This window comes from Rhinatrema bivittatum, chromosome 12 (genome assembly GCF_901001135.1).
Source record: "Rhinatrema bivittatum chromosome 12, aRhiBiv1.1, whole genome shotgun sequence".
Lineage (NCBI taxonomy): Eukaryota > Metazoa > Chordata > Amphibia > Gymnophiona > Rhinatrematidae > Rhinatrema > Rhinatrema bivittatum.
This window is the reverse complement of record NC_042626.1, coordinates 41,656,029-41,673,391: the sequence shown is the minus strand read 5'-3', so window position 1 is coordinate 41,673,391 and position 17,363 is coordinate 41,656,029. Positions and strand designations below refer to the sequence as shown.

General features: G+C 42.8%; 1 protein-coding gene across 4 annotated transcripts in view; it reads right to left on the bottom strand.

Annotated features, from left to right (window-relative positions):
• ETS1 (ETS proto-oncogene 1, transcription factor) overlaps window positions 1-17,363 on the bottom strand; it is a 338,616-nt gene that overhangs the window by 173,153 nt on the left and 148,100 nt on the right. For all 4 annotated transcript variants that reach the window (XM_029572461.1, XM_029572460.1, XM_029572467.1 and 1 more), the window contains exon 3: window positions 10,674-10,818. In XM_029572461.1, the coding sequence (XP_029428321.1) occupies window positions 10,674-10,818 (145 nt within the window). The remainder of the gene's footprint in view (window positions 1-10,673; window positions 10,819-17,363) is intronic.

Here is a 17,363-nt window from a genome sequence, read left to right as displayed (position 1 = left end):
TCCGTTGATGAAAATAAAAGCGGAGGATACGTGTTTCAGTCCCTGATGAAGCAGTGCGAAACGCGCGTCGGACTGGGCTTTAAATTTCCTTGACACTTTGAGTCATCTTAAGGAATATATTTACCCCGATACAGAATTTTACAAAAACAAAAAATTAACAAAAATACGTTGAAGAATAAAGGACTGGGGCCAATGATTAAACACGACCTGAAGTGGCAAAACCTTCAAGCAAAATATGCTGGTATGCCTGCAGGTGTTATGATGGCTCTATAAATAACAGTAATAGCACATTAAAATACAAGAAAAATACAATTACATGATGTCCTTTTAGTGAGATTTGTATTCGTTGTGGTTGAACATAACTGTTTATAGTGGGTAGTTGAAATCCCCCATTATTATTGTGTTGCCTAATTTGTTAGTTTTCCTAATGTCTGCTTGCTTTCCACTCTCTGTCTCCTCATGCCAGTCAGGTATATTTATTTATTTATTTATTATTTTTATTATACCGAGTTTCATGATAGGAATCACATCAACCCGGTTTACAATTAACAATGTGAGTAAAGGCAGAGAGTAACATAGTAAAACATTTCCCAATTCAACGTCACATATAGAATGAAACTTAACAGATATATTAACAATATTTAGGATGTGAGAAAGTTACAAAAAACAAGGAAAAATAACTAGGATCTGAAAGGGGGAGGAAACTGAAGGAAGAATATTAACATTTTAGCCAACTGTATCAATTAATAAATATGTATAGTATTATAAAAATATAGATGAGTAGCAAAAATGATCAAATATGATGCTGTTGTGAAGTATAATAATAAGATGCTGTGACTGAGTATGAAGTTAGTGGGTTTATTACAGTTCACTAACTTTGTGTTTGTGCTGATGGGTGGGGAAATTCTTTTATTCTGTATATATCATCATAGCTATACTCTTTCCCATCACATGGACTTTTATCCTGTTTGAATCTATGCAAGCCTTAACATAGTGTCACTCCTCCACTAATTTGACCAGGCTTCTCATTTCAATATAATAATTTGTACCCTGGTATCACACTTTTATTCTGTATATTTTATTCTGTATATATCATCATAGCTATACTCTTTCCCATCACATGGACTTTTATCCTGTTTGAATCTATGCAAGCCTTAACATAGTGTCACTCCTCCACTAATTTGACCAGGCTTCTCATTTCAATATAATAATTTGTACCCTGGTATCACAGTGTCCCATTGGTTGTTCTGTTCCCAGGTCTCTGTGTTGCCTATCATGTCTACATCAGTGTTCTGTGCCATATAGTCTTACTCCTCAGTCTTAAATTTTTTATTTTTTTTTTAGACTTCTGGCATTCACGTGCAGACAATTCAAAGTCAGATTTTTAATTTATTCACAAGCCTGCCTAGCGATTGAAATGGGTGGTTTGGAATCATTTATCCATGTCTGTTCTTCATTTAAATACAGCCTCATTTATCTGCTTCTGCATTTATCGCAGCCTCTCTATTGGGACATTCTAACTTCCCCATTATATCAATATCCTTCAGATACCTCATGCCGAACCACGAGCTCCTGCGAGACTATCTTTTTCCATGATCTAGCTCAATGTTTTTCAACCACTGGTTTGCAGATTCTGGCAACATTTTTGCCGGTCTACAGCATAGGAGTCATTATTGGAGGAAGCAGACCCACACTGCAGCCACACAAATACAAAGTCCCACCCGTTTGCCTGCAGCCATGAGAGGGACATTCTCTACTGTCTTAAAACATGGGGTCAAAATGGGTATCAGCTTCACTCCAGGCTCCATAGCACTGCCCACTGCTGCTGCTTCCAGATATGGGGACAGACGGCCAACATTTCTGGCTCTCTTCACCACCACTGGTACTGAAAAGCTGTTTGTGCCAGTAGACTCAACATGAATATTGGGTTCAGTTGATCCAAGATTGCCCCCACTTTGGCTCTGTAAAAAAACCCACTGGGTTGCTGGTTATGCAGCCACCAAGGCTGCTGGAAGTACAAGGTCCCTTAAAGGGGCAGTATCTACCTTGCTGCCCCCGCGTGTAAGTGTTTTTAGCCCCTGGCTACACTATCCTCTGGAATGAGAAGACCTGATTTTTTTCCTTCCCCTCCTCTGAGTGCAAGCAGCACAGTTTCTTTGTCATAATTCTTGTAATTAAAACACTAAGAGGTGGCTGGGTTGAAACTGAAGGTGACTTCTGAAGGGATGGGGAGGAAAGTGCATGTACCTCTCCCTACATTTTAGCCATGAAAGGACCTCCATACTGATCAGCCAAGGAAAGGAATGTCCCCTCTCTCCCTCTTCAGGAGTCTCCTCCATCTCTACTAGTCAAGTAGTCAGCTGGTCCACATCAATTTAGAACAGTGGTTCCCAACCCTGTCCTGGGGACTCCAGCCCCTCCCCCCCTCCCAGCAATGAATATGCATGTGAGAAAATTTACATGTACGGCCTCAATAACATGCAAATTTTCTCTCATGCATATTCATTGTGGATATCCTAAAAAAATCCAACTGGCTGGGAGATCCCCAGGACAAGGTTGGAAACCACTGGTTTAGAAGGTCAGCCAAGTGGTCCCCAGCATCAAAAAAGCTGAGAAACTGATCTAGGTTTATAAATGGCTCTTCATTCACTTTCACTTCCTGGGGACCAAAACAGTTGGGAATGATGCCAAAAAAGGACAGAAATATAAAAACTAGTTGCTCCTAGGATTGTGAGTAAACACTGAACTTTTTTGTAGTCCATATAGATAAGGTTACTACCAATTAGCACAAAATGTAGCAAAAAAAAAAAAAAATCACATTGCACTAAATGCAACTATCCTCTCATTCTCGAGGAATCTCAATGGCTACCCTAGCCAAGGGTGGGTGGGTTGGAGTGATTCCCCCACAACTCCCCAGAGGAAGCACTATGATGAAAAGGACTCCTCCTCCTCCTCCATTGAGGTGGCCTTCTCTCTCAAGCAGCAGTCAGCCTGAGCAGCAACATTCCATTGAACCCGCCCCCTTAAAGGTACAGAAGCGGACTGACAGTGATTCTACAGGTGTTCCAAATGCCGCCAGACGACTCCTGAGCCTTTTAATGGGGCAGGTCTAATGGAGCACTGCTGCTGAGATAGAAAAAAGTGCTGCTTGGAAAGAGAAGGCACCCCTTTCAGCCCTATGCCTAGGCAGCTGCCTAGTGGGAAATCCCATCTGTGAGCAAGGTAGGAGAGGTATGGTGGGAGCTAAGCCATGAAGGAGTCTGGGAAAAAGGGCAACTCTCAACAGATGTTTGCAAGGGACAGAGAGGCAGGAGAGCTCTCCAGGACTGAGAGATATTATCCAGTTTTTCTGAATGAGTCAGGAGGCGAGGAACAGCATTCTGGATGTACTGAAAGCAAGAGATTTGGGATTTAGAGAGAGCCCAAGGACATTTGGAAGATGTGAAGATATAAAAATATGACTAGAGTCTCAGCAGAAGTAGAACTGAGAAAATGGTAGGCATAAAATGTTATTGCATAGATGGTAAAAAGCTCATTTACAATTATACAAGTTAGCGTTCCCTGAGCACCCTTCAGCACTAGAAAGGGAAGAGCTCTGTTTTGCATTCCAGTGCCAATCCTAGAGGTTAGAGACTTTCTAACCTGTGTAACTCACCTGAGGTATCCAGCGCTGAGACAGAATCTACATCTCTGTGCTCATCCCCTGAAACCTGCAATTTCCTCCTGCACATTTGGGCCTCCAGTGCTACTAGAACCGGAGCTGGGATGTGACACCATGAGCCTTCATTCATAACAAACCATATTTTTTTTTTCCCTGTTCTTTGTTCCTCCCCCCCCATCCACTGAGCCATCCCAGCAACATTCATCAGCCAGAGGCCACAAACCACAATCTGTGACTTCCTCCAGAGCCCAACTACAATGGACCTTAAGACAGTAACTTTCAAATGGTCGTGCATATACAAAATTTTGTAGTCACGTGCCAAGAAACGGGCCAGTTTTATAACACGCATGCCCATATGAACCCATGTTATAAAATAGCCTAGCCACATGTAATGTATCTGTGCATCAAATTTTAAGCTGTGCATGCCCAGCAGTGTAAGTAGGCTTATGGACTCGCATCTGAGAGTATTTTATAACAGGCGCATGTCCATGTCATGATCAGTTTCACCACCAGTTTGCCCAGTGATCAGCTAGGTCCTCCCAACTATCCTGGTTCTTTAGCCTGCACTCTCCCCAGTTACCCCAGCCTTCTCAAATATTTCACAGATGCATTTTTTTTTTTTAAATAAATTTACACAGCACTGGACCTGGGCGCATGCATAGGTAATTGCGTGCACATCTCTTGGCCCTACTCCAGAATCCCCATACTCCACCCACACCACATCCACACTCTGCCCCTTTTCTCTCCAATGCAAGATGTTGGCGCATTGGGACTTGTGCCCGCATGTGGGCGGTTTTTAAAATCAGGTGAACACGTGCATTTCCTACATGTGCACCCATCTGACACGTGCCCAGCTTTTAAAATTCACCTTTGTTTGGCTTCTAAACGATGCAAGGTCCTGAGTTCAATGAGGTAGTCTGTTAACGGCCGGGTGCCTTGTTGAAGGTGGAGAAGAGCAGATCCGGAAGTGGATCTTCTGCCAGGATCGTCGAAGACGGAGCGGAATAGGGCCAGAAACCTGGGCAGGTCTCATAGGACTGGGCTGGCACGCTCCCAGAGGGGTGACGCCCAGCCCAAGACCTTACCATCCAGGAGGAAAAGGATGTAGGTAGTCTTGGTAATCACATCTGGGACATAAGCTGGTTGTAGGCAGAAGTGCATATTACACTGATTCAGGAATCCCCTGCACATAAGAGGATTCCCAGAAAAACGTGGAGGTGCAGGCAAGGGCACAGTAGGCCGGGGAACCTGCATAGAGGTGAAAGTGTTGAGCTTGGAAGATGTCGAAGTAGTAATCACTGCGGCGCCCAAACGAGTGCTCAAGTTATCAATAGCTGCTGCAAGTGTTTCCAGGAACTTTTGTTGCTCACTGATTCGATATGCCAGGCCAGGCCTGGATAGCTGAGACCTCTGCTGGGTCCATGGACTTGGCAATCTGTTAGGATTCGTGGGTTAATGGACCCTTGGCTCGAGGTGAGTGTTGTTACAGCCTGAGGGGACGAGCCCCACAGGAGACACAACTGTAGTATAGCATAGTAACAGAGTCTCTGGTATGATGATGTAGAGACTGCTCCGAGGAGCGGGGGAGTGCAGAGTCAGTCCTAGCAGCAGCGATGTAGGCTGCCCCGAGGAGCGTGGAAGTGCAGACTCTGATTAGCAGTAGTAATTGAGTCTGCCCCAAGGAACGGGGAAGCAGGAGCAAAGTCACTCGAGTAGAGATGTAGACGCTGCCCCGAGGAGGCATGGAGCAAGTTGCTGAAGTAGCGACATAGGTCCTACCCCAAGGAGCAGGGAAGAGTGGAGCAAGTCGTGGAGACGTAGGCACTGCACCGAGGAGCAGGAAGTGCAAAGCAAGTTGCTGGCATAGGGACGTAGGCACTGCCCTGAGGAGCAGAGAAGTGTTAAGCAAGAGTCTCTGTAAAGTAGTTCCAGGGCAACCCCGGGGAGTGGGGAGACCAATAGGCAGGACCTCTGGAGAGGCGCAGGTACCACCCTAAGGAGCAGGGAGGTCTGCAGACAAGTCTCCCGAGAAGCGCACACAGGCCCCCAAGGAGCGGGTACCTGAGCCAGAGTCCAGGAACAGACATCTAGGCAGACAGGCACAAGCACCAGTAGCGATGGTACTCGTTGCCAATTAGTGCAGGGCCAGGGTGGTGCTTATGAATCCCGGCTAGTGATGTCATCAATAGGAGATGCCCCTGAGGTTCCCGCCATAGCGTCCTAAAAGGTAGATTCAGTGGCACGCGCACGCGCCTAGGAAGTCCCAGAGGAGGCATGGAGGTCGGCAGCATCCCAGCCACCATGAGACGTCCCGGGAGATACACGGCATGCGTCGGGAGCAGCTGGCCACAGCCGCGAGTTTGCCTGGAGAGGAGAGCAGGGTAGCACAAGACGTGAGTTGGGTCTGCCGCGGCCGACAGTCATAACAGATTGCCCTGGCTAATAGGCCATGCCAAGTGTTATTTTTGAATTGCTTGATATAAAATAAGAAACTGCAAGCTTATATTATACTTTACTCCTTTTACCATTTAATGTTCTGGTTGGATTTACTGTCTGCTTACACAGTACTAGTAAAATAGTTAATTACTGTTTATTCTGATGTGATGATTTTATCTGGTCTGTAGTGCCACAACTGAGAGGTTGTTTGGGAAGGGCACAGAATTGTGGTATCGGGGTGACTGGGACCCTGTCTCATCCCCCACTTAGGTAATGAACCTGAAGATAAGTCATGTTAGTAAATATAATTTCTCATGTGGTACTCCCTGCCCCAAACATAAGGGTAATTTGGAGGCTGGAACAAGGGAGGGCCACATTTTTGATTCAAGGATTATAAAAAAAAGACAATATTTTATTTGATTGAACAATCCCAGTATTGAATCATAAAGGAATATGTAAGCTGTAAAAGTTCACCATTGGTTGAGAATGTCATCAATCTAAATCCTCAGGTAATCAGTGATTAGTTGAAAATTTAAAAGGAAAATTTCCACTGCTGTTTACATACCTTATTGGATGTTGAACTGCTAAGTGACTGACATTTCTATGGACTATTGACTATCAAATACAATATGGAACTCAACGAATGGTTTGAAACAAAGGCACCCAAAGCTGTTTGTTTGATTGGATGAAAGTTTTATGCCTGATTTTTCAATTAATGGAATTCATTTAGAAGTCCCCATAAAATTCAAACACTATGCCGTGCATCATCTTTGGAAGCAATTGAGAGAATTACATGAGAATTATTTCAAGCGTTTTAAGTAAGAATGCAACTAACTGAATATTGAAAATGATTTAATAGTTTTGCAGCATTGCTCTAAAGCAGCTGTTTTACAGTGAAACTTGTGCCCTGTCACCATTTTTCAGCATTTTCTTGATGCTGTGTATCTTGTAGTTCCAACATTTGTCTCTATGATGGTTATATAATATCAGCGGTTTGAATTTCCTGAAGTTGTGAACAGAAAGGCAATTCCTGCCAAAAAAAAAAAAAAAGACTACCACAAAGAGATAAGAAATTAAAGCTATTTGTTGGAAATAGAATTATATATTTTTTTTTTTGCAATAGATACATATTGAGATCACAAAGGAAAAGTGGGTTTACAGATAATGAAATTACAATACCAAAAATGATAAAAAAAAAAGATTAAAATATTGATAAAAGAAAAAAGCATAATAAAATATTAATAAAAGGAAGGTCAGATGTTTTTATGACCAATGATTGATTCAAACGATTGCACTGAGACTTGCGAATATCATGCTTGTTTCAGAGGTAATTTATTAGAATTATTACACTACATATAAAATTTTGAAATCATTTTTGGAAGGTTTAAGCGACATATTTATTTATTTATTTATTTAACAGCTTTTAATATACCGGTGTTCGTGCGAGCACATCACGCCGGTTTACAATAAACTTGAAAAGGAGGAAAGTTACAAAAAACAGGGGGTGGGTAATGGAGCAGGAGCGAAACAGGGGGGGGAGAGAGAGGGAGAAGGTAAAGGAGGAAGGATAGCAGCTGAGAAAGTAGAGGAACGTAACAGTATTTACAAGAGTGACTAAATGGCGTGGGTTAAACATAGTAGCTTAATTATAACGGTTAATGAGGAAATATAGTGTATATAAAAGGATATATATATAGTAGCATATTTACAGCAGTTATAGCAGGTTATAAAAGATAGCTTATTTAGCATTTAACATAGGTTGTACATTTTAACTTAGCATTTAACAGGGGCTGTACATTTTAACTTGAGTTACAGTGGAGTATAGAGCCTGGGGTGCGAAGAGGGTATGTAGGGTGGGGGGGGGTGGGTAATAAGGGTGGGTAAGGGGAGGATTGCAGGGGTGTGGCTAGGGGATTTCGGGGGGTGGACTACGAAGGGCTGGTGTCAGGGTAGGCCTGTCTGAAGAGCCAGGTCTTGATGCCTTTTTTGAAATTGGGTAGTGAGGGTTCAAGACTGAGGTGTGTGGGGAGGGAGTTCCAGAGGGCAGGGCCTGCGATGGTGAAGGTTCTTTCTCTGGTGGTGGAAAGGCGGGCAGTTTTGAGGGGGGGTGTGTGAAGGGTGCCTTTAGAGGTGGATCTTGTGTGGCGGGTTGAGAGGTGGATTGAGAGAATTACATATAAGCCCACCGTATTTTTGTTCTTGTTTTCCTTTTGTAAAACCATGTTGTTTCAGATCCTGCAACCTGCTGCATCATAGATAGTTCACTATCCTTTTCTTCAGCAGAGTCTCCGTTACTTTTACCAGCCCTGACGTAGTTTTCCAGTCTCCTCTCTGCTAACCATTCTTGTTGAAGCAGGTGCACAACCGGCCTTTTTCCAGTCTTGCAGCACCGCTCCCATCTCCAAGGATCTATTGAACGGGTTCCTCAGCAGACCAGAAGATCCTCTGAGCTCCCTTAGTATCCTTGGATGTAACTCATCTGGGCCACTTTCAGTTTACTAGTTTTAGCCAAACACTCCCCTCTTAAATGGGATGGTATCTAGCTCAACCTCACTGTTAGCCTTGCCAACTAGCAACAGGCTTTCTTCAAAGTCTTTAGTGAACACCGAAATGGAAATAGGTGTTTAATATTGCTGCTATTTCCTCAATGTTCTCCACCCATTGTTCCTGGTCTCCTTTCAGTCTTTTTACAATACCATCTCTGGCCTGCCTCCTTGCTCTGATGCCTGAAAAATGTTTTGCCATCTTGCTTTACTCTCTGTGTGGTCCTTTTTCTATCCTGACTTCTTTCCTCATCTCTTTCAGTTTCATCAGATGTTCTTCCCTGTGTTCCTTTGTACTTTGTGAATGCAGATCTTTTTTGGAGAATCATATCCGTTTCTCTTTCCTTTTATTTACTATTCTTACGTAAAGCTTTGTCGCTTTTATTATAGCTCCTTTCAGTTTTAGTCTACTTTTGTTCCACTTTGCCCCTGTTCTTCCAGTCTTCTAACTCCTTGTCAAGATAGGTCCCCATTTTACCAAAGTCTTTGATTATTTCTTGGAGATCACGCAGTGCCAGTGATGCTCACTACCTGGCTCAAAGTTACAAGCTGGGCATTTCACAGATTGCTGAATTAACTCCCTAAATAATCTGTATGTGTCTTCTTGTCAGCACTCCGGTTTTATAGAATATCTGCTCTAGATAGGAGGAGAGTGAAAGAAAGTGACAGATGACAAACCTGAGGGGATTTCCCTGGGTTATTCAAACTGAAACTCGATTGCAGTTATAATCCACAGAGACTGAAGGAGCTAAAAGAGAAAGAGACAAATAGACACGCACACAGCGGCATAAAGGGACACAGAAACAGAAGAAGAGATATGCAGAAATATACAGACAGACAGACAAGATACCCACATAAACAGAGAATCTGACCAATGAACACTTTTCCCGACAGGCCCAGAACTGAGGAAACCTTTAGATAAATCAGGTTCATAGAAAATAAGTTAGACAGTGTGAAAGAACATAGGGCCTGGTTCAAAAATGACTCCCCTCTGTTCCTTTTTGTGTACCTATAGAAAAAAATATTGAATAAGGTCTAAAGAGAGAGAACCTGACCCAGGCTACTAAGACAGTTTTATATTGTCTAACGGTCTGAGTAAATCTGAAAATTAACAGTAATAACACGCGTCTGAATTTCGATATTAGTGCTAATTTATAGAGAACAAGGACCAGACAAGAGCGTGGTACAAAGTAACTAGAGGTCAGACAGCACTTATTTTAATATGAATTCCTCCTCTTGCAATATACAGAAGCACAGAGGAGCATACAGCATCAATGATCCTCATCCTCACCTTACATAACAGTACTGAGGAGCACATAGCATTGATAATCCACATCCTTTCCCCTATAAACTCAGAGCATGAGTTAGTGTCTGTGCAAAATCTCCTGCCCAGTAAAACCTCAGCATATGAGTCCTGCTCTGTGACATAAAAGAAAACCGAACTCCTTAAGAGGACTCCACCATGGAAGGCTCTGTGATACTGAGGACTCATTAGTGGCATCAATGATAAAGATCCCTCCACTTTTTCCACACTTTGTTAAGGAATATCAAAGGATACAGGATGCAATTGAGCTCATTTCTAAGTGTCACAGCAAAGGGTCTGAATCCTTACGTAAATATTTCAGTTTTTTATTTTTAATTAATTTGCACACATTTCTACAAACCTGATTTTGCATTGTCATTACAGAGAATTTTGGGGCAGATTTTCAAAGGGTTACGCGCGTAACCCCGAAAACCTGCCCCTGCGTGCGCCGAGCCTATCTTGCACAGGCTTGGAGGCGCGCTCAAGCCCCGGGACGCGCGTATGTCCCAGGGCTTGCAAAAAGGGGCGGGGTGGGGGCATGGCTGGAGCCTTTTGCCGGAAGGCAGGCGCAACTTCTCCGACAAAGTTAATACTTCACCTCATTACTTTCTGTTTCTATCCCTGATGAGAGCTCTGAATTTTATACAACTTATTGAATTATCTGTTGTAAGCAGTTTCACATTACATCCCTAAAAATAGTATGATGGAACCTTAAGTGACAAGGTCCTACCTGCATTGAAGTGCTCTAGACCTGTAGGCACCTCTTGAATGGCCGATTCATCCCATGCTGAGTAATAAACCTTCTGCTGGTAACAGGTGGACTGAAATCCACAGTTCATACATGGATCTTCATAGGCGCTGACCAGGTCATGTCTCTGCACATAAAAAGAATTGGGAAAATGTCTGTTTAAATTTTGTTGTTGATCCAGAAAATTACCACGTGCATCCATGTAGGCAACTCTTCCACTGGAAGCCAAAATCTTTGGTGGCAATATTTTTCTGCCTCCCTCTTAGATCACCACTAGAAAGCTACTAGAAACAAATGAAGTAGGTTGAATATGATACAGTTTTGGTTTCCCATTAGCCTAATCTACTATGTTTCTATGTATATCAGACAAACATCTGTTGAGTAGAGTACCTCAACCCATCTTCTGGAAAAAAGTTAGAATTTAAGGCTCAATTGAATATGAGATGTATCATTCAATGTGCATAGTATCTTTAAATGGCCAATGAAACAAGAGTTCTATAAAAAGCCAATAAATCTAGGAGCCATGCCAGGGATCTATAAAAAAGCACGTGATTCTGAAAACAAAGCCAAGGACTTACAAATGAGAAAAGAGAAGAAAAAGCACCAAAGGCAGAAGCCCAAAAATCAAGAAACAATCAAAGGAACATAAGGAAGCCATTTCAGGGATCAAAAAGTAAAATCAAGCCTCAAATAAAGTAGCATATTCACTGCTATGAAAGTCATTGGTGTTATGCAGTTTGAACTGATTTGCCTCTTTTAATTTATATATTCAGGACATACTAAAATACTAGACTGTTTACCTGTAATGGGTGTTTTCTGTGGACAGTAAGATAACTGGCCACACAAGTGGGGTGCTGTCATCTGACAGTGATGGCAGATAATTTTCACAAAAGTTCTGGAAAAGTCTCAGTTTTGTACAACAGCTTTACTAAGAAGCCAACTCCAAACGGGAAGAGAGAGGGCACATTACTAATTATGCTGCTGGCCAAGGAGAACACACATTATAGGGTAAGCATCTTAGTTTTCTCTGTAGATAAACAGGATATATCAAGTAGAGATGTGTTTCAGGTTAGGCTTTCATCTCAGGCTTCGTTTCGGGCCACCCCCCCACGGGAATTTCGTTTTTCCCGCGGTTCGGGGATTTTTTTTTAGGGGCCCACAATTTTCCAGTTAGTGCGCACTAACTGGAAAATGAATTTTTGCTGAAACTTCGGAAAGAATTCGATCGATTTTCAGTTCTCCCAAACCATTCCAAATTAGGCAATTTCATGAAATTGCCTAATTCAGGAAAAACGATTGCACATCCCTAATATCAAGCACACAAGCGGAACTCTCTAGCTAAAGTTGCCTTCCACCAAGAAAGAGAAAAATATACAACAAGCAAGCTGTCAATGGACAGTGAATGTGTTTTTATGGGCAAAACCATTTTCAACTTGTTGTTGTTGCTGTTTATAGAAGACAATCTGAACTAATAAGAGTGACACACAGTCATGGAGTTGGGTTCTATCCTTCCAGGAGACCTTGAAGGACAGCCTGACCAAGCCTATTGTCCTGTTTGGAGTAATGGACTTAAAATATGTGCACAAAAAAATCCACATTGCAGCCTTGTCAATCTCCTTGATGGAGTCCAATCTTAGATGGACCACAAACACAACCATGGTTTCTGCCTGATCATAAGAGAACGCAATGTAATCTGCAATCCAATTAAATAAGGTGAAATTATACTTACCTGATAACTTTCTTTCCTTGAATACTGTTAGACCAGTTATTATATTTGGGATCTCTCTCCTCCGTAGCTGACAGAGACAGAGGACACCTTTTTCATGACCTCTTTCAGGGTTATAAAGGAGGTATGGCCCTGGCCAATACTAGGGATGTGAATCGTTTTTCAACGATTAAAATTATCGTCCGATAATGTTAATATCGTCTTAAATCGTTATAGAACACGATACAATAGAAATTCTAACGATTTATCGTTAAAAATCGTTAAATCGTGTTAGTGCGCACTAACGGGAGTTAGTGCGCACTAACTCCCAGTTAGTGCGCACTAACTCGATTTAGTGCGCACTAACTGAAAATGATACAAATAAACACTTTCCAGGTCACTGAAGGTCAGTTAGGAATGAATGTGTGTTCCTATTGGCTGGCTGCCCTCTTATCTATTGATGTTACCAAGGTTACCACTGAGGTGATGGTTGGGGGGATGGGAAATGGAACTGGAAACTAACGAACACCAACAGAAAATGAAACAAAGTGTTCACACTTCCCAGGTCAGTAAAGGTCACTTAGGAATGAATATGTATTCCTATTGGCTGGCTGTGCTCTTATCTACTGATGTTACCAAGGCTAACACTGAGGTAATGGTTGAGGGGATGTGAAATGGAAACAGTTGGAAGCTTGACAAAAAAAGTAATGTAATGATCAGCACTCACGTGACTAGAACTTGTTTGTTTATTATTTTTGTTAGCAGGCACCTGAAATGCTAGTGCATGTTGAATTTGCCAATCACTGTGCATTTTAGAAAGGTGGTCCTGGCTGGAACTGTACACAGTTCAAATATATGTAATTGATTGTTGGTAAGTGTAGATTTTAAGTGATTTTCCTGCACACAGTGCCCTAACCCTGGCACCAGGGGTGTTGTGATCTTCCTGCACACAGTGCCCTAACCCTGATACCAGTCTGAGACAGCTCCCTCCCTGCATTACTAGTGAGAGGCTGGCTTCACAGACAGGGGGGAGCTGCCTGACCCTCACTCCTGACTTCCCCCATGTCCCAGCTAGTGAATGGTGTGTGGGTGAAGGGGGGGGGGGGGGAGGATGGTGAAGTCTGAGACAGCTCCCTCCCTGCATTACTAGTGAGAGGCTGGCTTCACAGACAGGGGGGAGCTGCCTGACCCTCACTCCTGACTTCCCCCATGTCCCAGCTAGTGAATGGTGTGTGGGTGAGGGGGGGGGGGAGGATGGTGAAGTCTGAGACAGCTCCCTCCCTGCATTACTAGTGAGAGGCTGGCTTCACAGACAGGGGGGAGCTGCCTGACCCTCACTCCTGACTTCCCCCATGTCCCAGCTAGTGAATGGTGTGTGGGTGAGGGGGGGGGGGGGGAGGATGGTGAAGTCTGAGACAGCTCCCTCCCTGCATTACTAGTGAGAGGCTGGCTTCACAGACAGGGGGGAGCTGCCTGACCCTCACTCCTCCGGGGTGATCTTTCTGCACACAGTGCCCTATCCCTGATACCAGGGGTGTTGTGATCTTCCTGCATGCAGTGCCCTATCCCTATTAATACCAGGAGTGTTGTGATCTTCCTGCACGCAGTGCCCTATCCCTAATACCAGGGGTGTTGTGATCTTCCTGCATGCAGTGCCCTATCCCTGATACCGGGATGTGTGCAAGAAGATCCCAACACCCCCGGTATCAGGAATAGGGCACTGTGTGCAGGAAGATCACAATACCCCTGGTATCAGGGTTAGGGCACAAGTTCTAGTCACATTGACTGATCACATTACTTGTTTTGTCAAGCTACCAACTGTTTCCATTTCCCATCCCCCATATACTGTCAGTGGGAAGCTTGGTAACATGAATAAATAAGAGGGCAGCCAATAGGAATACATATTCATTCCTAAACTGACCTTAACTGACCTGAAAAGTGTCAAATTGTATCATTTTCAGTTAGTGCGCACTAACTCTCCGTTAGTGCGCACTAACTCCCGTTAGTGCGCACTAACTCGAGTTAGTGCGCACTAATCAGAAAAAACGATTTTTAACGATTTTTTAACTAAAAAATCATGCCTAACACGATTTTCTTGCCCTGCCACATGATTTCTATCGTTAAGACGATATGGAAAACGATTCACATCCCTAGCCAATACCAGTAGCCTACTGCCAAAGCACTGTGCCCACTAGAAATCCCCTTTACACCCTATTCTTGAAACACATATTATGGGGTACTAAGACTCGTTCTGAGCAAGGAACAAATGTAAGACGAAAGAAGAATATAGACAGCAGAAGGAGGACGACGCTGTCAGGAGTGACTTACATGATGACCTTATTCCCTTAATCTAAGCCTGTTGGGAGTCAAAGAAAACTAAAAGCTGAGTGGACCTTCTACAAGCTTTGATCCACTCAGGTAGCATGAGAGAGCTCTTTTACAATCTAAATTGTGCATCTTTATAAACATGTGGTCTGGGAAAGAATGTCGGCAAGATGATTTACTGATTAATATGGAAATCTGACACCAATTTAGGTCTGGAGCTCACTGACTTTACAGACTGATGTGACCACTGCTAAGAATATGATCTTTCTTGACAGGTTCTCTAGTCCACAAGTGACCAAAGGCTCAAAGAGGGTTTTCATCAGCTGGGTAAGAACCACATTGAGGTCACATGACAAAAATCGGACAACTTGATGGGAAACTTCAACTGACCCTGCATGAATTTGACAATTAAAGACTGTACAGAGATGGGGTTTCCCTCTTTTTGCTAGTGGTGAGGGCCACTAATAGTAGAGTTTTAGACTAGATTCTGAGGTGCCAATTTTCACAGGGTTTAGACCCCTAACTTTTGGTGTAAGGCTCCTAAATTGGCCATTCTGAAAATGTAGTAGTACTGAGCTCCTAAATTTAGGGGCCTAAAAGTAGGTGACTACAGATCAGAGTTAGGGCAGGAGAAACAAAGTTACTGATTTTCAGTATTAAGTGCCTAATTCAGGGGCCTAAATCTAGGCGAATGAACAGTAGAACTAAATGTAAGGCCTTGAAATTTAGGGAACTAAATTTAGTGAATTTTCAGCTGAAAACACAGGCTGCTAGGTTTAAGAACTTAAGAATATAAGAACATAAGAAATTACCATGCTGGGTCAGACCAAGGGTCCATCAAGCCCAGCATCCTGTTTCCAACAGCGGCCAAACCAGGTCACAAGAACCTGGCAATTTTCCAAACACTAAGAAGATCCCATGCTACTGATGCAATTAATAGCAGTGGCTATTCCCTAAGTCAACTTGATTAATAGCCATTAATGGACTTCTCCTCCAAAAAATTATCCAAACCTTTTTTGAAACCAGCTACACTAACTGCACTAACCACATCCTCTGGCAAACAATTCCAGAGCTTTATTGTGCGTTGAGTGAAAAAGGATTTTCTCTGATTAGTCTTAAATGTGCTACTTGCTAACTTCATGGAATGCCCCCTAGTCCTTCTATTATTCAAAAGTGTAAATAACCGAGTCACATCTACTCTTTCAAGACCTCTCATGATCTTAAAGACCTCTATCATATCCCCCCTCAGCCATCTCTTCTCCAAGCTGAACAGCCCTAACCTCTTCAGCCTTTCCTCATAGGGGAGCTGTTCCATCCCCTTTATTATTTTGGTTGCCCTTCTCTGTACCTTCTCCATCGCAACTATATCTTTTTTGAGATGCGGCGACCAGAATTGTACACAGTATTCAATGTGTGGTCTCACCATGGAGTGAAATAGAGGCATTATGACATTTTCCGTTTTATTAACCATTCCCTTCCTAATAATTCCTAACATTCTGTTTGCTTTTTTGACTGCTGCAGCACACTAAGCCAACGATTTTAAAGTATTATCCACTATGATGCCTAGATCTTCTTCCTGGGTGGTAACTCCTAATATGGAACCTAACATTGTGTAACTACAGCAAGGGTTATTTTTCCCTATATGCAACACCTTGACTGAAAATAGGCACCTAACTTAAGATCCTAAATTTAAGGGCTCAGCTTTTTTTTTTTTTTTTTTTAATATCAGCCTCTGAAAGAGAGAAGTTATTCATGCTGTTTCTGTGTGGCACAAGAGAAGATTATCTAGGGTCTTGCCCTAACACCAAATGGCAAACATCTGCTATTTCAACTTATAAGATTTTAGGGTAGATTCCAACATCAGAAAAACTTAAGCACGAATTATATGGCTGTTAATATCCAGGCTATATGAACCAGAAACTGGATGTTGGGATGAAGAAGCATGCCTCGATTCTGTGAGATCAGAGTTAGGGAATTTCCCAACCCCTGTGGTTTACTTGACGGATAACTCCCAAAGTAGTAGAAATCAAATCTGTTTCAGCCAAGAAGGAGCTATAAGGATCATATTTCCTTAGTCTCTTCTGAATTTTACTACGATCTTCAAAATCAGAGGTTTTAGAGCACGTACACAGAAGAGCGGACCTTCAGTGAAGGCAGCTATTCTGTTCTCTGAGTGTCTCCTTGAATAGAAACATTCAAACTTCCTGTTCAGACATATTATAAACAGATCTTTCTCAGGTGGTCCCATATCAGCAAAATCCTGTCCACTACATCCTATAACAGGGATCACTCATGAGAGTCCAAGATCTGATTAAGCTTGTCTGTCAAGATGCTCTCTTTCTCTGCCAGATAAGTGGCTCTTAATCATCCTATAATACATGGCCCAGGTCCACTCTGATTTTTCAAGGGAAGGGCCACATAGGAAATTTTAAGATTATTGAGAAGGCTGGGTGGGGGCAGGCACCTCTCTCCCTCGTACTTTCCCAAGCAGGGGAGAGTATAGGAGGCATGTCTCGCCCTTTCAATGATTTGACATGCAAGTACAGCGGCAGGGGGAAGGATTCCTAGGGGTATGGCAGATATTAAGTACATAAGTAATAATTCTAAATGTCTCATAAATTGGCAACCCTATCTCACTCCCT